This window comes from Catharus ustulatus, chromosome 7 (assembly GCF_009819885.2).
Source record: "Catharus ustulatus isolate bCatUst1 chromosome 7, bCatUst1.pri.v2, whole genome shotgun sequence".
Lineage (NCBI taxonomy): Eukaryota > Metazoa > Chordata > Aves > Passeriformes > Turdidae > Catharus > Catharus ustulatus.
The window spans coordinates 38,285,915-38,305,262 of record NC_046227.1 but is presented as its reverse complement, the minus strand read 5'-3'; the positions used below and the strand labels follow the sequence as shown (position 1 = coordinate 38,305,262).

The window sequence follows — 19,348 nt, the reverse complement described above, 5'->3', positions numbered from 1 at the left end:
TCTCAGTGTCTGGGATACATTTGACTTCTGTGATTCTGTATTTAATGTGCTTTGTCTAATGGCCTTGCAAATTCAGGGGTTGGTTCATTATTTTGTAAATGATGGTGTTTTCCCAGCTCTCTGGTGGTGCTACAAGGCAGTCATTTCTTTCTGTGTCCTAGATTAAATACCACAAAGAATGGAATGAGGCCAAGACAAATTACACTCTCACAGATACACCACAGCTGGATATGGCCCGGGAGGCAGCCAGAATTCTCAATCAGGTATATGGTCTCTCCTTGACAGCTTCTACTCATATTTTTTAGGTATTTAGAAAACCTGCCTTGTCAATAACAACCTGAAGGAAGGATTTGTTGTACTTCTATATAAACTACATATGTATAGTATTCATTGTAGCAGTGTTGAGTTTCTCATCACTTTTATTTCCCACAGAATTTGTACAAGGAAAGTTGGGAGAAAGAAAAAGCCACTGGTTACCTCCTGCCTCCTGACACGGTGCAGATCTCTCATGCCAAGCACTCGGGTGATGTCCAAAGTGAGGTAATGATTTTTCTCATTAGGAAGATAAATGCCTGGAAGCCTGAAGTGTTAAAGGCCTTGAAAATTCCCAAACAGGCTTTAAAAGCTTTCCATCTGAGGTAACATCCAGACTTTTCATGGCCTGTGAATTCCACTGTCCTCCAAATAATTCAGCTATCTTTGTGATTATGGGGTTTGGAGATATCAGTGCTGAAGGTCAGATTCCTTCCATATTCACTCTCTCCAGAAATAATCCTTTCAAAATCAACTGAGCTGGACTTCCATCTTTTGTAAGTGTTAAATATTTGAAGTGATACTATGATTATAACATGATTTCACTTTTTGACCTATCAAAACCTGTAGGCCAGTACACACTTTACATTTTAAATATTTGCATAATGGTTCTTGAAACTATTACCAGACTCTTGTTTGGAATAAACATTTTGTCAAATTAGTGTGATGTAAGTACTGTAAATAAGCATCCTCTTCAGACAATCTCAGAATTTGTTGCCAAAATGAGACTAAATGCACTTGTTAGAAAACATTTACTAGCTAGTCTTTCCTCTTGTTTTAGCAATACTTTTTACTGAAAATTGGGAGTATATTGGACTAGAAAATGCTGTATTTTAAACTGGAAGGCCTATACAAACTAACATTATAGTTTGTGACCAGATTTTTATCTATTTGGAAAACTTAAGGCTGCATTTGACAGCTCTTTGTGTTGACAAGCAGGTTGTTCCAGGTTAAAAGCAGAGTGGACACAGCCAGTGCTGACTTTCTGTGTGTTTCTCCCCTCTCCCATCAGCTGAAATACAAAGCTGAGTATGTCAAGCAGAGGGGTCACTACGTGGGAGTTCCCAAGATGAGGGATGACCCCAAGCTGGTGTGGTACGAGCACGCGGGCGAGATCCAGAACGACCGGCTCTACAAATCAGACTACAACAAAACCAAGTCCAAAATCCACATGCCTTCGGATGCCATGGCAGTTGTGGCAGCCAAGGAGTGCCAGAGCTTGGTCAGTGATGTTGAGTACCGCCAGTACCTGCACCAGTGGACCTGCCTCCCTGACCAGAACAACGTGATCCACGCCCGGCAGGCCTACGACCTCCAGAGCGATGTGAGTGATGCTGCAGCCCTACGAGCTCCTTTCCACGTGCTCTGGCCTAAGGATGTTGCCCAGAGCACATAATCCATCCTGAGTTCAATGATTTCTGTCTTTTTGCATTGTCTTTCTGGTTTAGAATATCTATAAATCTGACCTGGAGTGGCTTCGTGGCTGTGGTTGGATCCCGCTCGATTCGGTGGAGCATAAGAAAGTTAAGAATGCACAGGAACTGATAAACAAGGTAAGAGAAAATATTTCAGCAGCTCCACAACCAGCACTTCCTTCTGATGCAGTGTTTAAGACTTTATTTCACCTCTTTGCAGAGAGCATACACAAAAGAAGCCCTGGAGAACTTTTCCAAATACACCAGCGTGGTTGACACACCTGAGATCGTTTTGGCAAAGATGAACTCTGTCAATCAGAGTGATGTATGTACCTTTATTTAAAAATTAAAATTCATATAGAAGAATTGGTAGATTATTTAATTGCTTTGTCTAACTATACAGTTTTAGACTTATATATTTGTGTGTGCACCTCATTAATTACAGGCTTTCCTGGGGTAAACGATTTTGGGAAGAAGTGATATGAATGAACAACACAATATTGCTGTCCAAATAATTTAACATTTTCCTGTAGAAGAATATGGCATGTCCCTGACTTAGAGTTTGCACAGATTTTTCTTACAGTAGTTGAAAACTGAGTCCTGTTCTTGATGAACAGTTCCTGGAGTTCCTGGTGTTGCTAAACTGTATTTGCTGAGCAGTATCTTAAATTTTTCAATACCATGTGGATTTTGAGGTGACACAGTAACATTTGCCTGTGTGTTACAGTGGTTGGAACGTCCTACACAACATTGTGACAAGAGAAAATGAATGTCTACTATAATAGATGGGCTAGTGGGAATAATGTATTTGTCCTGTGGAATTAACACTGTGTTTGTTTTCTTTTGTAGCTAAAATACAAAGAAACATTTAACCAGGAGAAAGGCCAGTACATTGGGTCTGATGATACTCCTGCCCTGCACCACGCCAAAGACATGTCCTTGCTCCACAGTGAGGTGAGAGCCCGTAAATATGAACCTTTGAAAGCCACAGAGTATGGGGGAACTTGAGGAACTGTTCTACTCTCAGCAGTGGCACTGGGAATGTCATTTAATCCCCTTTTTCTTCAGTTTTCCTGTTTGGATCATTGGAATCAGGATGATTTCTTTCCTTACTGAAGTCATCTCAAAGGACAGCTGTGTGGTGCTTGGAAGTCATTATAGTGAGACAAAACCAAATATAATTCCATCCAAAAATATCTTCTGAGACTACTGATACATTTTACATTTACCTTTTTTATAAGAAATGAAAACTGTAGATGATTTGCATTATTAAGCAGTTATTTTTGAGTAGTCTCACTGATTTTAATGAGAAATCTCTATTTTTTTAAAATAGAAGTGATTACTCATTCATATGAATAGGCACTTCATAATTTAATCTGAAGGTGAATATATTTAATATTTAACAAAATAAATATTAGGAAAGTGCCATTGACACTAATGGTTTATTATTAAACACCAATATTTCTTGAAGATTTTTCACAATTTTGAGCATCTATCAATTATCAATCTCAATTCTATACTGAACTTCTAAACCAGAGCTCATATCTATATTTTTGGATATTTTTATTGCTCTTCTGGTACAAATGTAATAAAGAAAGCAGGAATAAGCTCAAATTTGTGCTCTGGTAGCTTCCTGAAGTGAACACTTGTCCTGTTTGCCTTATACTGAATGTTCAAAGTAAACACTCTCCACTTAATTTATAGGGAAGCACTCTGTAAAAACATTCTGTTTTCCATGTGTGCATAACTGGGAAATCGAATTGATTTTTCCATCAAAATCTCTGTGTGCTTTGTTTGTCTAGAAACACTACAAGAAGGCTTGGGAGCAGAGCAAGCCCATTGGATACACCCTGGATGAGAAATACGTTCCACTTGTGGGAGCCAAACATGCAAACCACATCAACAGCGAGGTCAGCAGGATTTCCCATCCTTTCCCTTTTCCCCCCCAAATGTGTTGTTAGAATGAACATTAAAATCTCCACATGGATATTTTTCAGCTTAAATACAAGGAAATATATGAGAAGCTGAAAGGCCATTACCTGGCTGGGAAGGATATTGGTGATTTCCCCAGTGTCATTCACTCCCGGGAGTTCCAGAAAATGAGGAGCGCGGTAAGGAATGAACGAGGCTGGAATATTTCCCATTTCCCTTACTTCATTTATTTATTTCACTGATGAAATGCACTATTTCATTACTTAAACATAAATAATGCAAAGCTTAATAGAACTGTAGAATCACAGGATCATTAAGGTTGGAAAAGATTCCAAGATCAAGTTCAGCCTTAACATAAATCCACAATAATATCAGTAAAAATTATTTCAACACGTTTATGTTTCCATATTTTATATGTGGATTAAATAATTGAATTTAAAATTACTTAGGAGAATGAGAAGGGATTTGTTTAGCTATTAGGAATACTACAGTAAGGAAAAAAAACCCTTTTTCTGTTTCAGTCTAAGGATTTGAGCAGTAAAAAATACCATGTGGGATTAATTTCCTTTAAAAATCAAAGTGTAGATTTGGAGTTGAAACAGGAATTCAAGAACTGGAAATGTAAATGCACATTTGGTGTGTTGCTGTTGTAAGCACTGCACATACGATGTGTCATGCAGGGCATAAAATCAGTGTAATCCCAAATACTCTAATTAGATGAAAACCGTGTGTGGAGCATGACTTTTTTAATCCTGAAGACTTGTTAGTTTTCTCATCAGCTGTTAAAACTGCAAGTGCAGGTAATTTTTCTCCTTCCAGAACTTAATCAAAATAAAAGGTGATTAATATCCAGGTTAGGATTTCTATCCTGTTGAGTCCCATGGAAGCTTAGCTGCTAAATCCAGGAAACACATCTCAGATTATGCTGTCACCTTTTAGTCCAAAATCCAAAGCTGTACAGAAAATCACTCTTATTTCCTCTCACCTTTTCCCCAATCTTTGCTTTCCAGCTGGCCTACAGAAAGAATTATGAAGACACCAAGAAGAATGTCCATATTCCAGCTGACATGATGAACCATGTCCTGGCCAAGAAGTGCCAGTACATCCTCAGTGACCTGGAATACCGCACGTACTTCCACCAGTGGAGTTGTTCCCCTGAAGAAAACGATGTTATTCATGCCAGGAAAGCCCAGGAGATCCTGAGTGATGTAAGTTTAGCATTTAATTAGACTCAAAAAATAGGCTGGGTTGGAAGGGACCCATCCAGATCGTCCAGTCCAACTCCTGGCCCTGCAAAGGACACCCCCAAAATCCCACCACGAGCCTGAGGGCATTGCCCAAACTCTTCTAAACTTATGTGAACTTACTAAACCCATTTGTTTGACTTTACAATAGCCTTTCCCACCATTTTTTCCCAAGTATCTCCCATAATATTTAAATATGAAATTCATAAATTAATAACCATGACTTTAGATTCTTAGTACCAATCACTGCAGTGATCTTTATTTATTGTAGTTGGGAATTCTGGAATCCTTCTGAGGGGGACCCTTCTGGATCCAGTGGGTCTGGAAAAGAATTCCCCTTTTTTGTTGGGGTGGTATCAGCCCAGAGCTGAGAGAATGGTGCTCATATTCTGCAGTCAGTGGTGTCTCAGCTTGGGCCAACCAACCTTCCCAAGAAAATCTGGGAGTGTGTTAATTGCCTGGCTTAGCAGGATGCAGAATTCCTTGGTTTAATTGGCAGAAGGCAAATTTCTTTCTAATCCAATATTCTGTTCACTTCCATGTAGGCTGTGTATAAAGATGACTTAAACTGGCTGAAGGGACTTGGATGTTATGTCTGGGATACTCCACAAATCATACAGGCTAAGAAATCCTATGACCTGCAGAGCCAGGTAAGTTTTCCTTAAATAAATAAGTATTTATGTGTTTTTCCTTCCATTTATGATTCACTGGGGTCCTAGTCCAGAGCAGAATGAAGTAATCCCTGTTACATCAGAAATATTTTGTTTAAACAGTGAAAATACAGTCTTGGAGTTGTTTCTGTAGAGACATCACTTGTGTTATTAGGGGAGGAAAAAACAGGAGAATGTAAAGACAGCTGTGGTTTTTAATTTCATTATTCCTTAGTTCATACTGACTGTATATTAAGTATTTCTATTTTAGGACCTGTCACTTTCAGAGTTGGTCTTAACTGAGCTGTAATCTTTGATTTCAGCTGTCCAGATGTGATTTTAAAGGAAGCTGGCAGGGGATTTCCAGGTCATTTTCAACACTAATGAGTGTTTTGTTGATTTTGTGTCCTTAGATAAAATACACCTCTGCAGGGAAGGAGAACTTCCAGAACTTCAGTGTGGTTACAGACACCCCTGTCTATGTGACTGCTCTGCAAAGTGCTGCCAATGCCAGTGAGGTGAATCCCCCTTTTCTGCTCAGGATTGTCCTTCTGAGCATTGGAACAATTCACTAAACCCAGCTTTCATCTTCCAGGTGAAATACAAGGAGGAATTCCACAAAACTAAGGACAAGTACACAACTGTGACAGAGACAGTGGATTCAGAAAGAGTTCAGAGTTTGAAACATCTCTATAGTGATGTAAGTGTTTATACACATTTTTTTTTATTCTTAAGCACCTTTAATGTTGGATTTTTGCTTTATTTTGTTTGTTCACATTGATTGAAGATAAACATCCAGACCAGGAGCTTCTCAAAGCCAGTGCTGGCCCTCTGCCCTACTTGAGCTTGGGGAGGTGTTGTATTTCAGACAAGGATCATACTTTCCAATTTTAATGCCAGTCTTGGCAAAACACCTGGACTAATAAATGGATTCCCTGAATAAAATTGCACCTGAACAAAATTAAAGCCTCATTAAGAGCAGACATGAATAGTTAGAAAGGATTTTATCACCCTTTACATGCACTTGATATTAAGTGTCACATAATATCTTCTTTACAGTACTTTACTGTGTGGTGTCTAAATAAAAGCAAAAGATTTCTATTTTTTATTTTTTGATTTCTACTGGTTGTTGGTAATTATTTAAAAGAAATAATTTTCCACTCACACATACCTTTCTTTCCCACAGAACCTCTACAAGAAGGCCTGGGATAAAGTGAAGGCCACCAGCTATGCACTGCCCTCAGATTCTGTAGCCTTGGCACGTGCCAAAGAACTGAAGCACAATGCAAGCATTGTAAGTGAATTGAAGTCTTTATTTTTTTTAATCAGATCATCAATTACAACAATTAAATCCTTCATGCCTTGCATCTACTATAGATATAAATACTTTTTAAACTTACTTTCCCTTTTTAATTGAGATGCAATATGTATCTGTAGATAATGATTTTTTTCTCTGATAGTCATTTGGGTAACAGTTCTTTGTGGCTTCTTGTCAGTTTTTATAGCAATCCAAAATGAAAATGTTAGGATTTTCTAGTCTAAGTTTAATGAGCATCCAGGTCAGAAAAACACCAAAAATCTTTAAATTATGCTTACTAAGTATAGAAAACATCTTATGCTTAACTGAAGTTAGAATTAAGAGAGACCCCTCCACAGGTCTCATTTAAATGAAACAGCTGGAACAATAAATAAGTGCCTTGTTCTACATTTATTTACTTATTTTTAAAATCCTCTAGTCAGCTGTTTTACAACCTGATTGTTATGCTGTGCTTTCTTTGCCATTTAAGACAAAACACAGAACTAAAATCCTGCTTCAAAGCCTTTCTCCACTTGCTGGTCTCAACTTTTTTGCTTAATGGTGATGAATTTTGTACCAAAACCACAGCTGACTTGTTGGAGTCAGTTAATTGCTGCATTTCTTTGCTTGTGCTCAGGTCAAATACCGTGAGGAATATGACAAGTTCAAAGCCCTGTACACCCTCCCCAGAGGTGTTGAGGATGATCCCAATACAGAAAGGTGCCTCAGAGTTGGGAAGCTCAACATTGATGTAAGTGCTGGCTCTGGATGTGTGTTTTCCTGATCAAGCCATGCTTGTCTCAGAATCCCACTCAGAGAACCCCCATGCCTTGATCCAGACATCCCAATTCCTGTGGATTTGGCAGTGTCCAGTATTTGATAAATTCTGGAATGCAACCATAAATTCAAGTTTTAATTCAATTACTGCATTGCCTGCATGGCCAAACCTTCAGTGTAATATGGGTGAAATCATCATCTTCCTCCTTTTAACTCATCAGCTCAATGAAAATTGAACAAATCACGTCTTACCTCCCTTGTTGAGGTTCTGCAAATTATTTTTAGAGCAAGCCAGGTGTAAATTTTAGTCAGAGACAGAGTGATCACTCTCACACTGACATCCCAGGAAAATAACAATTATTTCCTCCAAACTGATCAACAATTTATGCCTCAGCTTTATTAAAACATGTCTTGAACTCCACAGCGCCTGTACAAAGAAGCCTACGAGAAGACCAAAGCCAAGGTGCACATTGTGCCAGACATGGTGGACATCATCTCAGCCAAGGATGCCCAGAAGAAAGTCAGCGAGGTCGATTATCGCGTGCGGCTCCACGAGTGGCTCTGCCTGCCAGACCTGCAGGTCAACACCCACGTGCGCATGGTCACCGACCAAATCAGCGATGTGAGTGCCCAAATCTCTTGTTCCTGGCTCGCTTTTGAGAGCATTCCCTCATTTGTGCTCTGTTGGAGGAAATGATTTAGCAAAAAATGTCGCTGGAGCGCTCTGAAGTTGCCACTTTGTTTTTTGTGACATTTGGCAATAAATGGGTTGTTGAGATGGGGCTTAGTTGAATAGAATCAGGAAAATCCCAGAATGTTTTAGGGTTGGAAAAGACCTTAAAACTCATTCAGTTCCACTCCCTGCCATGAGACACCTTCCACTATCCCTGGTTGTTCCAAGCCCCATCCAACCTGGCCTTGGACACTGCCAGCGATGATGAGTCTACAACCTCTGTGCAATTTCAGTGTTAATAGTGTAGGCATTTGGGTCATAACATTACAGTTCTACCCTGCCTGTAAATTGTCCTTTAGTGGGTTGCATGAGGTATGGAATCTTTGGAAGTCTGAGAAAATCCTGGTTGAACAAGCAGACCAGCCTAAGAGTAGGATCTGGCAGTAAATCAGTGCCCAGTAGGATGTGCAGGTAGCTTTTTCTAAAAAAAAATTGGATTTTAAATTTATTGCCCAAATTGAAGGTAATAGAACAAAAATTATTTAAATTCCAGAAGGAATTATTTTGATTTTTCTGAAACAATAACAACAACCAAACAAAAAAATCAAAGTAGTAGAAACCTTCCTTGCCATCATTTGACAGTTTTGTTTTGGAGTGATTTAGAAATCAGGGATCAGATCCTGATGGAATTCTTACAGCTTCCTTCTCTGCTTCCTTAGGTGATCTACAAGGATGACCTGAACTGGCTGAAAGGCATTGGCTGCTTTGTCTGGGACACTCCTGAAATCCTCCATGCCAAGCAAGCCTATGACCTTCGCAGTGATGTGAGTAGATAACTCTGGGTTTGCTTCTTAGTCTTCTTTTTCACTCCACTGTGGCTTTAGTCCACTCCAGGTGTAGTTCTGGAAAATGTTATTTATCCTTTATCCTTCTTGATTGAAGGAGTCATTAAATAACAAGCCATAGTTCCAACATACTTTCTGTTTCAATGTTGGTTCACTAATAAAATAGCTCAGTGATGAAATAAATAATAAGAATAGTAAATATGGTAATACAATAAATGAAATGAAAATTGCTAGCAGTAGTAATTAGAGCTCTTGCTTTTTCTCTGCAGATTAAGTACAAATCTAAGGCAGAAAAAATGAAGAAGGACTTCACTGTGGTCACAGACACTCCTGTCTACGTCCAGAATGTGATCAGTGCCTTGAATTTAAGTGAGGTAAGTGTTTCTCTCACCTTCCAGCCAATATTCCAAATGCTGTAACCTCACCAACTTTAGAAATATGACTTTTAATATGTTTTTAATAATTTAATTTTAATCATTGTTGGTTATCTGCACCTCACCATAGACACAATCACTAAAATCAGTAATTGCCTGAATGCAACAATCTTTAACCCAGTTCTTTTAGGAACAATTCCCATTGTCTGCAAACAAACATCCTGTGAGGGAATGTGGCAATGAAGATTTTTTTCTCTTTCCCAGGCTGTCTATCGTGGTGATTACAAGAAGAATGTCCAAGGCAAGATGATCCCTACTGATAAAACAGTGGATTTGGAGCGGGCATATAATGCAAACAAAATACAGAGTGAGGTAAGTACACAGAGTTTGTGATGCTGAAAAAACAAATTGTCTGGTTTTAGCTTTTCAGGTGAAGCTGAAAATGGGAAAATACCCTCATTTGAGCTATAAAAATGCATTTTAATGTGTTTTTCCCCCAGACATGGGAAAAATCTTTTGCCAGTTGTGGTCAAGAGGTTTCTGAGGTTGAGGGATTTTCCCCTCCAGTACTGCTGGCAGTTGTACAAAGTCTCTCTCTCTCTCCTCTTGCAGAATTTGTATCGCTGGGCTGGTGTGAATGCTCTGCCCACTGGGTACAGCCTCCCCACGGACACCCCGAGCTTCCAGCACGCCAAACAAGTGCAGCACATCGGCAGTGATGTAAGTCAGGCACTAAATCCTTCTACACCATGGGAGTTGTCTTGGTTTGGAGGACAGGTGTCTGCTAGGAAAGGCGGGAACCTCTCTTGAAATGGAGAACGTAAACTCCCTCCCTCCAAATTACTGTAATTCTGAAATCAAGGGGCTCTCAGGCAAAGATATGGGAATAGGAATAACAGTTCTTTACTAGGGAAATTAAAATAGAAATACAGCACTACAAAGAACAAACCCCAAACCCTGACACAGTCAGAGTACAACCTGACACCCGTCAGGCAGGGTGTTGGCAGCAGTCCCATCCCATGGTGGCTGCATCCTCCTGCAGTGACAGATGTGGCTCAGTTGGAGCAGTGCTCCTATACAAGGTGCAGTTTCCTCCCAAGGCCCAGGGATGATGTGGAAGGGTCTGGTTTTCCTCTGGGATCCAGTGGGAAAGGCTGCTCTGATGTTCCAAATCTCAGATTTGATCGGGGTAGGAAATGCTTGGCTCCTCCCCTGGCTGGAGCATCTCCCCATGGGATGATGGAATTTTATCAGCCATGCCCTGGGACTCAGTGGCCATGAACAGGAGAGATCTCCTGGAGGGAGGATGGGCTGTGGGACAGATAAAGAACACTGCCCCAGCTGGTTTAACAGCTGGAGATAGAGTACTAACTTTTGGTCACATCCTGTATTGCAGCGTAAGACAGGAGTGATCAGCAGTCCTAGATAAAGGACTCTCAGCTTGGGCCTTTACTATCAAAATATAAATTTCCTCAGCACTATGCAATTACCTTATTAGATACAAGAAAAATTTATTGTATGATTAATTTTAGGCTGTATGATAAAGTGAGAAATCATTATGATGTGTGGTGTATTTAACTCTACATCTCACTTGTTATCTCTAAAAATCTATCTATACAGCATAAACTGTAGCTGCAGTGTAGCTAGAATCAAAATCAAATTTAGCTTCTGTGTGTTTTTGTACTTCTTATAGCTGAAATATAAAGAAGCCTATGAACACATGAAAGCCAAGGGCTACACTCTGGGACCTAAAGATGTTGGCTTTGAAAATGTGAGGAAGGTCAATCAAGTCATTAACGAGGTACAGTAAATATATTTATTTGCTTTCAGTTGTACTTGCAGTGCCCAAAATATGCATAATGAGAGTACATTGACTGGCAAGTTGTAGGATACCTCTTCTTTGAGGCTTTTAAAATTATTTAGAGAAGTATCCATCAAGAATGGTGAGGGATCATTGATCCAGGCTGAAACTGTTATCATAATAAAAAAGTGTAGCCTGATTTTATTAGCTGTGATTACACTTGAATAGAAATGATTGTATCTGTTTAAAATTGGGTTGCAATAGTTTTAGGTTTTATATGTATTTACTCACTTCTTTGATCACTGGCTTTAATAGCATGGAAATTAAATAAATGTATTTCCATGTTTTTAGGATTAGAGTCTGAGATTTCCAGAATTTATAAAAAACAATTAATGGAAAATCTTTGCCTGGGTAAAAACCAGTAATTTGTGTAAGAAGTGCTTATGCTGTGCTGAACTTCTTTACCATTTCAAGGTTTTAAGCTGTGTTAAAACGCAGAATGTTGTCTCTTCTGACAGAGGCTGTACAGGGCAACGTACCACAAGAACAAGGACAAGATCCACACCACCCCTGACACGCCCGAAATCCGCCAAGTCAGAGCCACCCAGGAGGCTGTCAGCGATGTAGGTGCCTTCCTAACTGAAGAAACTGAGATTATTCCCTGAGCAAACCCCTGAAATGCTGTTCTGTTCCTTGTTTTTCAGCTGATCTACAAGTCAGATTTCTTCAAGATGCAGGGCCACCTGATCTCCCTGCCCTACACCCCTCACGTGCTGCACTGTCGCTACGTTGGGGACATCACCAGCGACGTAAGCAGCTGCTCACACGCCTGCTGTGGGCTCCAGAACCTCTCTGCTCACAGTGGGATTGGGTTTCTCTCACTTCCTTTCCATTCTGGAACAAAAAAAAAGCTTTCTCGCTGTGTTTAAGGGCTGATGATTGAAATGACCCTGTGAGGTTAAGACCTCCGGTGCTCTTATCTCACCAACATTCATGTCGGGTTATCTTCTTAATAAGCAAGCATCTAATAGTTACTAAAAGGCTGTTTATTACAAAAGTGCATCAGTCTCAAAAGCACAGTCACAGGTGTTAAAGTCCATGCTGAGTTTTGGTAAAGAGTCCCAAACAGAAGCAGGAGCTGCTTTGGTTAAGGTCCCTGGAAACCGATGTTGCTGCAGCAGCTCCTTCTTCTTCTTGGGTATTGATGATGGTGAGCAAAGCAAAGCAAAGCAATAGCAAAAAGCAGTGGCAAGAGCTGTGACAAAAGCAGATGGCAAAAAGCACCAACTCTCCCCAGCACATACTCTTGTGTAGGATTTTTCCAACAAGCTAAGACACAAACTTGGACCCCCACTTCTTAACCTATTAGAATTCCAGTTTCTTAACATGAATAAGTTTCTTACTAGGATGAGTATAAACTACTCATACACCTATCTTGTTCTGTCTGAAAATGTAAGCAATATTCCTACTGGAGCTCTATTATGTCTAAGCACTGTCTATAACCATGTTCCTGGAGCCTGCACTGAAAACATCAGTGTGTTTTTCAACCTTCGCTAGAACTCACACTTCTACTCTGGCATCTGAACCTTTCACTCTCTAAAAGCACTGAAGCTCATTCTAAAACTTATTTCTGACTCACTTACTTAAGCTAAAACTTAAACTTTATGTGTGAGTGCCTTAAAATCCTTCAATCCACCCAAAGACTTTGATTCAATCCCTGCACCCTGATTTCTCTCTGAAGAATTCTGGAGAGAGACCTGGCTCACTGACTCCAACAACCCCAAAAGTTGATTTTCATTTCTCTCCTAGATTAAATACAAAGAGGACCTGACGTGGCTGAAGGGCTTGGGTTGTTTCCTGTATGACACTCCTGACATGGTCCGTGCCCGCGAGCTCCGCAAGCTCTGGGTAAGATTTTCTGCTCTGGGTAAGATTTTCTCCTCTGGGAGCTGAGCATGACAACAATGGATTTATTCCTGTGCATGCAGGAAGTGAAGCACAGGAAAATGAGCCAGGAGCGAGAGAATTTTGTGCTGTGCAGCCAATTTGTTGTTTCAAAGCACTGCTGGGTTGCACTGTAAAATTTCCTTTATTAATATTGCTTTTCCCTTCCAGTCTAATTATGTCTACACAAGTACTGCCAAGAAAATGTGGCCTAAAATCAAGGTGGTGTTGGATACTCCTGGATACAGAGCAGTGCAGGAACTAAAAACCCACCTGAGTGAGGTAAATCCTGTTATTTCTGCACAATTTTGTAGCTGTAATTAACCCCTCCCTGTGGGTTTTTTACTGGAATAGATGAGATGTTATAATAGCAAAGCTGTGATTGTGCAGCTTTGAAATAACAGCAGAAGAAATAATTCCTGGACCTGTCTTTTTCCAGCTGGTTTACAGAGCTGCTGGCAATGAGCTGAAGACAAAATACACTCCCATCCTTGATACACCTGACTTCATAAGAGCCAAGACAGGACAGAAAATACAGAGCCAGGTGAAAAAATTGTGCTGATATAAAAGTCCATCAGGGGATCCTTCTTAATATATTGTTAAAATACAGCAAAAAGCTTTCCAGGCCATTTTGAAACACTGTAGTATTCCTAGAAATTGGTGGTTATGTTTATATTGTGAATTTACAACTGTTTTTCAGAGATATGAGATAGAATTTAGTAGAAGTGTGGGGGTTTTTTTGATTATTTTCTTCTTGCTGCAGTACTTGTACGTGGAACTTGCCACAAAGGAGAGACCCCACCATCATGCTGATGGTCAGACTCAAGCCTTTACACATGCCAGGAATGTCAAGGACATGATCAGTGAGGTAAAATCTTATTTTCTAATTTGCTGCCACTCTGCTGAACTCTTTAGAAGTTTTATTTCTAATTTTAATGGTAATTCCAAGGCTCAAATCTGTTTAGTCTTCTTTTTTTCTCTCTCTCTTATACTTAAGTTCCACATTTCCTTTGTAAAATGAAACATTCTGAAAATGTTTTAGGATTTTATAAAACAAGCAGTTTTTGCAGATTGGCAAATACTTCTAAAATTGCAATGGTGACTCTTTCCTTTTGCTGTTTCTCTTAGAAAAAGTACAAAACCCAGTATGAGAAGATGAAGGACAAATACACCCCTGTCCCTGACACCCCAGTGCTGATCAGAGCCAAGAGAGCCTACCTGAATGCCAGTGATGTGAGTACTCCAGGAGCACCCCACTGCTGCTTTTCCTTGGATTCTGCATGAAAACAGCAGGAAAAAGATCAGTGAGGAATAAACATCCAAACACAGAACATCTCAGTGCCCCATCAACAAAATCCATTATTTGTATGTCCATTTCCATTTGAAATTAGGAACATTATTAAGTTTTGATTTGATTCCACTGCAATGCCTTTTTTCTTTTCCAATTTTTATCATTCATTTTCATTTCCCATTGCACTGAAGTGTGGCCATACAACAAAGTAAAAACATATTTAAAAATAATTTGTTTACACATCAAGTCTCCAAACAGAGCAGACTGGAGTGAAGTGATTGATGCTGGGGCCAGGACAGAATAACTTTGATCAGCTTTTTCATCTCAGTTTTGTGTTAGAAGTAAAGTGCCCTGTCACTGAGAATGTGTTCATTTTTAAATTCAGAAGTAGATTAGAGAGAAAAATTACCTGAGCTGCTGCACAGGAGGTTGTTAAGGTGAAATTGATTTTTTCAGGCGTGGAATAGTTATTTGTGATTTAAGGCAATTTAAAAATGCTCATTTGTGAGTGCTTCTCCATATATTTCAGAACCAGCAGGATGTGAAAGGACATGTGCAGGGCTGGTGCTTTGTTCTAGGGTTTATTTAATCTTCCTGCTCTAAGAGAGGTTTTTAAATATGCCAAGGAACATCCCAGCTCTTCTGCACATGGGAATTTCTCCTCTGAGAGACTGGGATGATCTTCCTGCTTTCTCCTAGAGCAAGGCAAGGAAAAAGAGAAAAAATAGATTTTTGTGCCAGAAGAGGCAGCTGTGCTATCCTAGAGAGCACTCCTGTGATGCAGGGATGGTTTTTCCTCAGTCTGAAAGTGAATTGGGTGAAATTCTCTGTGATTTTCACCGCAAGTCTCAGTGAAATTACAACTGATTGTAGGAAATTGCAGCCTCCAAAAATTCCTCAGGGCTTACATTGGGATGTCAGGCAGCAACATGTCCCTTGATATCATTCCTGAGAAGTGAGAAATTGAGCTGAAACAATTCCTGGCACATTAATCCCTTATTTTGTGGTTTTTTTTTTCCTTCCCAGCTGCGCTACAAAGAAACCTTTGAGAACACCAAGGGCAAATACCACACAGTGAAGGATGCTCTGGACATTGTCTACCACAGGAAGGTCACTGATGACATCAGCAGTGTATGTACAACATCTCCATTCCTTAATAACCTAAAATAGGCCATTTAGCCTTTTGTTCCATTTCAATATGTCAAACAATTAGGAAAATATCAGCATTATCAGGGTAGATTTCTTTCTTTCTCTGGAATATTGATTGCTGTTGATGTTACAAGTTCATCTCATTTCCACTCTTTTAGTTTTGATGTTTCAGGGAGCAAAAAAAAAATGTAGTGGAGTGTTTTCTTCAGTTGTTTTACTTAATTCTTCCATTTTCTCTGTAGGTCAAATACAAGGAGAATTACATGAGCCAGTTGGGGATCTGGAGATCCATCCCAGACCGCCCCGAGCACTTCCACCACCGCCTGGTCACCGATGCCATCAGTGATGTGAGTCCAGCAGCTCCTGCAGGGACAAAAGTGCTTCCCAAAACCAACCCAAACCCTCTTTCTCAGCAAAGGGAAAGCAGCTGAAGTTGTTCAGTGATTTACAGTTTGCCCTGGCAGAATTTGCCCTCAATTCTGGGAACTGAGAGAATCTCAATGGCTAAAGCTGCAGCACATCCCTTTGCCAAATTAACAGGCAATATTAATTAATTTCAGTTGTATTTGCTTGGTTTTGTTTAGCCCTGTACAATCTTTAATTGTACATTTCTGTGCATACTCAATAACCCCTTACCTGTACATTATTTTTAATTCACGCAGGAACTCCAACAGCTAATGACAGATTATGTCTGTGAATAAACTGAGTCCATCGCAAAAACAGGAGAAACCAATTTATTTTTAACTCTCTTTGCCACACCTTGTGCTAAGGTTCATTTCAGCACTGATTATCTGCTTAAAACTGAGTGGTTTTACTTCTTTCCTAAAGGTTAAATACAAGGAAGACCTGGAATGGCTCAAAGGCATTGGCTGCTATGTGTGGGATACTCCAAGTTTTGTCCTGGCAGAGCAGAACAAAGTGCTCTACAGTGGGGTGAGTGAAACACTCTGAGTTGTTGCTGAATGTTTTTGGACATTTGCTGTCCATTTTTGCTGGTAGAAAAGCTAAACTCATTTTCTTTTTGCCACAAATTCTCTCTAAAATCACATTTTCATTGCCTTACCCTTCTTTGGACTAACATGGGCTGGGTTTTGTGTGTTTGCTTTTCTTTGGCTCCAGTGTAAGTACAAGGAGAATTTTGAGAAGACCAAGTCCAAGTTCAAGTATGTGACTGACTCCCCAAGCAATGAACATTTTAAATATGCAACTCAGCTGATAGATGAGGTAAGTAAAGATTTCTGTAAGCTCAGCCTTAAGTAAATACAGAGTTGGAGGTTGTCCTTCCTTACAATCAGGCTTAAAGATGCTTTAAGATCAGACTAAAGCCATGAAAGACAAGGTTGTTGTTTTTCTGAACATTAGGACAGAACAGGTTTGCAGAGCCCAGGAAGTGAAATCCCCACCCCTGCTCATTCATTTTTCGTGGCAAAGGAACTTTTCCTTTGCTGACTTAAATAATGCTGCTGGTACAGTACCCATGAGTGTTGGTTTCCTTCTCAAAAATGTGTGGAGAGAATTCCAATTGCTCTCCTAGAGCACTGATAAAATCTTTATTGGTGTTAGGAGGACAGAGTTATGTCTGCAGTTGCCACAGCTTGTTTAATTTCAGTGATTTTTACCTAGAATTTTTCCACTTTAAAACTCAAGTTTTTCTTATTTTCCTCCTATAGTGCTAAAGAACCAATTGACACAACCTAAAATTAATGAACACCCCTGGGTTTAAAATTCAGACCACTCCTGGGGTTTGTAGGATTAGTGCTCTTTGTCCCAGGACAAATTCCATGGAAAACATCAAGTTCAGGGTGATCCCATCAGCCTGGAGTTGGAATAGCACATCAAAATCTGATCTTTTCATTAAAGAAACAGATATTTAGGTTTATTATTATATTTATATCTTAATCTTTCATTCTTTTTCACCAGCCATTGTGTTATATCATTATCTGTCAGTAAGTTTATTAATTACCTGTTCTAGGTAAGAAAAGCTATTTCACAACAAACACCAGATTTTTAATGATGATTGTTTAGTCTTATTGTTCATAGAGCAAAGAAGGAAAAAATTAATATCAGAAACATAAATGGGTAAAATTTTATCAAGGGCAGCTCCATATATTGAACTTGCCTAAATATCTTCTGTTATAGAAGTGATTTTTTTTTAATAACATCTCATTGTGTTGTCTTTGGACTCAGCTCAGGAATCTGCAACACAGGGTTGCTTCTGCAGTTACTTTTCATGAAGAAATTCAGTCATAAAATTGCTTATTAAGGGATGGAATAGAGACATCTTTAAACTGTGGGACTTTAGAGACAATTTAGAAATGCATTTACCATTTGGAAATATTCTCCCTCTTTTTTTGTTTTGTGGGGGAGGGGTTTTGTTTGGTTTTTTGTTTGTTTATTTTTTGTTTGGTTGGGGTTTTTTGTTTTTTGGGGTTTTTTTTTGTTTGGTTATGGTTTTTTGTCTTTTGGGTTTTTTTTGTTTGGTTTTTTTGTGTTTTGGGGGGTGGGGTTTTTTTGGTTTTTTTTGTTGTTTGTTTGTTTTGGTGGGGTTTTTTGGGTTTTTTTTTGGTTTTGTGGTTTGTTATTTTTTATATTTTGGTTTTGCTTCTAATTATTTTTTCTCTTTTGGACACAACCTTCAACCCCCAACCTTTAAAGAGGTTATAGCAGTGATCTCTCTGTACCTTAACTCTCTCTTGTTACCCCATTGTGCTATTCTGAGCAGAAATTATATAAAGCAGCCTATGAGAAGCTCAAATCTAGGTACAGCGTTATTGTGGATGACCCCAGGAATCTGCTGGCCAAGTGGGGCAGCACTCTGAGCAGTCAGGTACTGTGGGGGCACCTGGAGCAGCTCTGTGTGCCACCTTCACAGCAGCAGTGTCACAGCAGTGTCACAGCAGTGTCTCAGCCCTGGGACACCCTCGTGTTTCTCCATCTGCTCACTCCATCTCCATCCTGCCACCCAAAAAGGAGCCACTTTTTGTGTGAGCTGCTCTGTCCATCTGTCCTGTATGTATTTCCATTATTGTGCATCAATGGATATCAGGAATCCCCTCCTGAGGTCACTGTTGAGGTTTTTAAAAATGCAGAGTCAAGCATTTATTATTTATTACTTCTCTTTTCAAATCTTCTTACTCATTTCTAGATAAAGCTACAAGGACAATTTGCCTTAATCTCTAATTTACTCTCCTCTCCCCCCAAAAATCCATCCTTTCCTTAATGTGAGAGCAGGAAAATGTGTTAATATTCCATCTTGGCAGTGCTAAATGCTCAGCTGTGAATTGTATGCACATGTGGATGAATACATACAGCCTAAATCTCTCCACTCTCCAAGTGCCTGGGATCTAGAGCTGTGTCATTGTTCATGTTGTTCATGAGTCTCTCTTGTCCTTGGTTGCCATCTGCATGACAGAAAAGCTATAAATCCCTTGCCAAGATGCTCCTGCAGCACGGATGCAATGAAATTCTGAGGCCAGATATGCTGACAGCACTCTACAACACATACCTGTGGAGCCAGGTAATCTGCAGAGCTCTGGGACTCCTTAGATACCCACTGTAGCTGCTTGGACTTGGCATATTCACTGCTCCCTCTATTCCCATGGAATTCACACCCCCAAAGCTTCCTCAGTGTGCTTAATGCTGGC

The 19,348-nt window shown here is 39.7% G+C and overlaps 1 protein-coding gene across 1 annotated transcript in view; it reads left to right on the top strand.

The window, feature by feature from the left end:
- Window positions 1-19,348, top strand: part of LOC116999005 (nebulin-like) — a 103,993-nt gene that overhangs the window by 46,293 nt on the left and 38,352 nt on the right. The window contains exons 73-104 of the mRNA XM_033065279.1: window positions 162-263; window positions 433-540; window positions 1,325-1,636; window positions 1,761-1,865; window positions 1,948-2,052; window positions 2,577-2,681; window positions 3,530-3,637; window positions 3,725-3,838; window positions 4,670-4,867; window positions 5,449-5,553; window positions 5,967-6,071; window positions 6,149-6,253; window positions 6,740-6,847; window positions 7,488-7,601; window positions 8,052-8,249; window positions 9,020-9,124; window positions 9,415-9,519; window positions 9,784-9,891; window positions 10,132-10,239; window positions 11,213-11,320; window positions 11,839-11,943; window positions 12,025-12,129; window positions 13,130-13,228; window positions 13,436-13,546; window positions 13,704-13,808; window positions 14,028-14,132; window positions 14,393-14,497; window positions 15,582-15,686; window positions 15,947-16,051; window positions 16,533-16,637; window positions 16,824-16,928; window positions 18,427-18,531. Coding sequence (XP_032921170.1) covers window positions 162-263; window positions 433-540; window positions 1,325-1,636; window positions 1,761-1,865; window positions 1,948-2,052; window positions 2,577-2,681; window positions 3,530-3,637; window positions 3,725-3,838; window positions 4,670-4,867; window positions 5,449-5,553; window positions 5,967-6,071; window positions 6,149-6,253; window positions 6,740-6,847; window positions 7,488-7,601; window positions 8,052-8,249; window positions 9,020-9,124; window positions 9,415-9,519; window positions 9,784-9,891; window positions 10,132-10,239; window positions 11,213-11,320; window positions 11,839-11,943; window positions 12,025-12,129; window positions 13,130-13,228; window positions 13,436-13,546; window positions 13,704-13,808; window positions 14,028-14,132; window positions 14,393-14,497; window positions 15,582-15,686; window positions 15,947-16,051; window positions 16,533-16,637; window positions 16,824-16,928; window positions 18,427-18,531 — 3,786 coding nt within the window. The remainder of the gene's footprint in view (window positions 1-161; window positions 264-432; window positions 541-1,324; window positions 1,637-1,760; window positions 1,866-1,947; window positions 2,053-2,576; window positions 2,682-3,529; window positions 3,638-3,724; window positions 3,839-4,669; window positions 4,868-5,448; window positions 5,554-5,966; window positions 6,072-6,148; window positions 6,254-6,739; window positions 6,848-7,487; window positions 7,602-8,051; window positions 8,250-9,019; window positions 9,125-9,414; window positions 9,520-9,783; window positions 9,892-10,131; window positions 10,240-11,212; window positions 11,321-11,838; window positions 11,944-12,024; window positions 12,130-13,129; window positions 13,229-13,435; window positions 13,547-13,703; window positions 13,809-14,027; window positions 14,133-14,392; window positions 14,498-15,581; window positions 15,687-15,946; window positions 16,052-16,532; window positions 16,638-16,823; window positions 16,929-18,426; window positions 18,532-19,348) is intronic.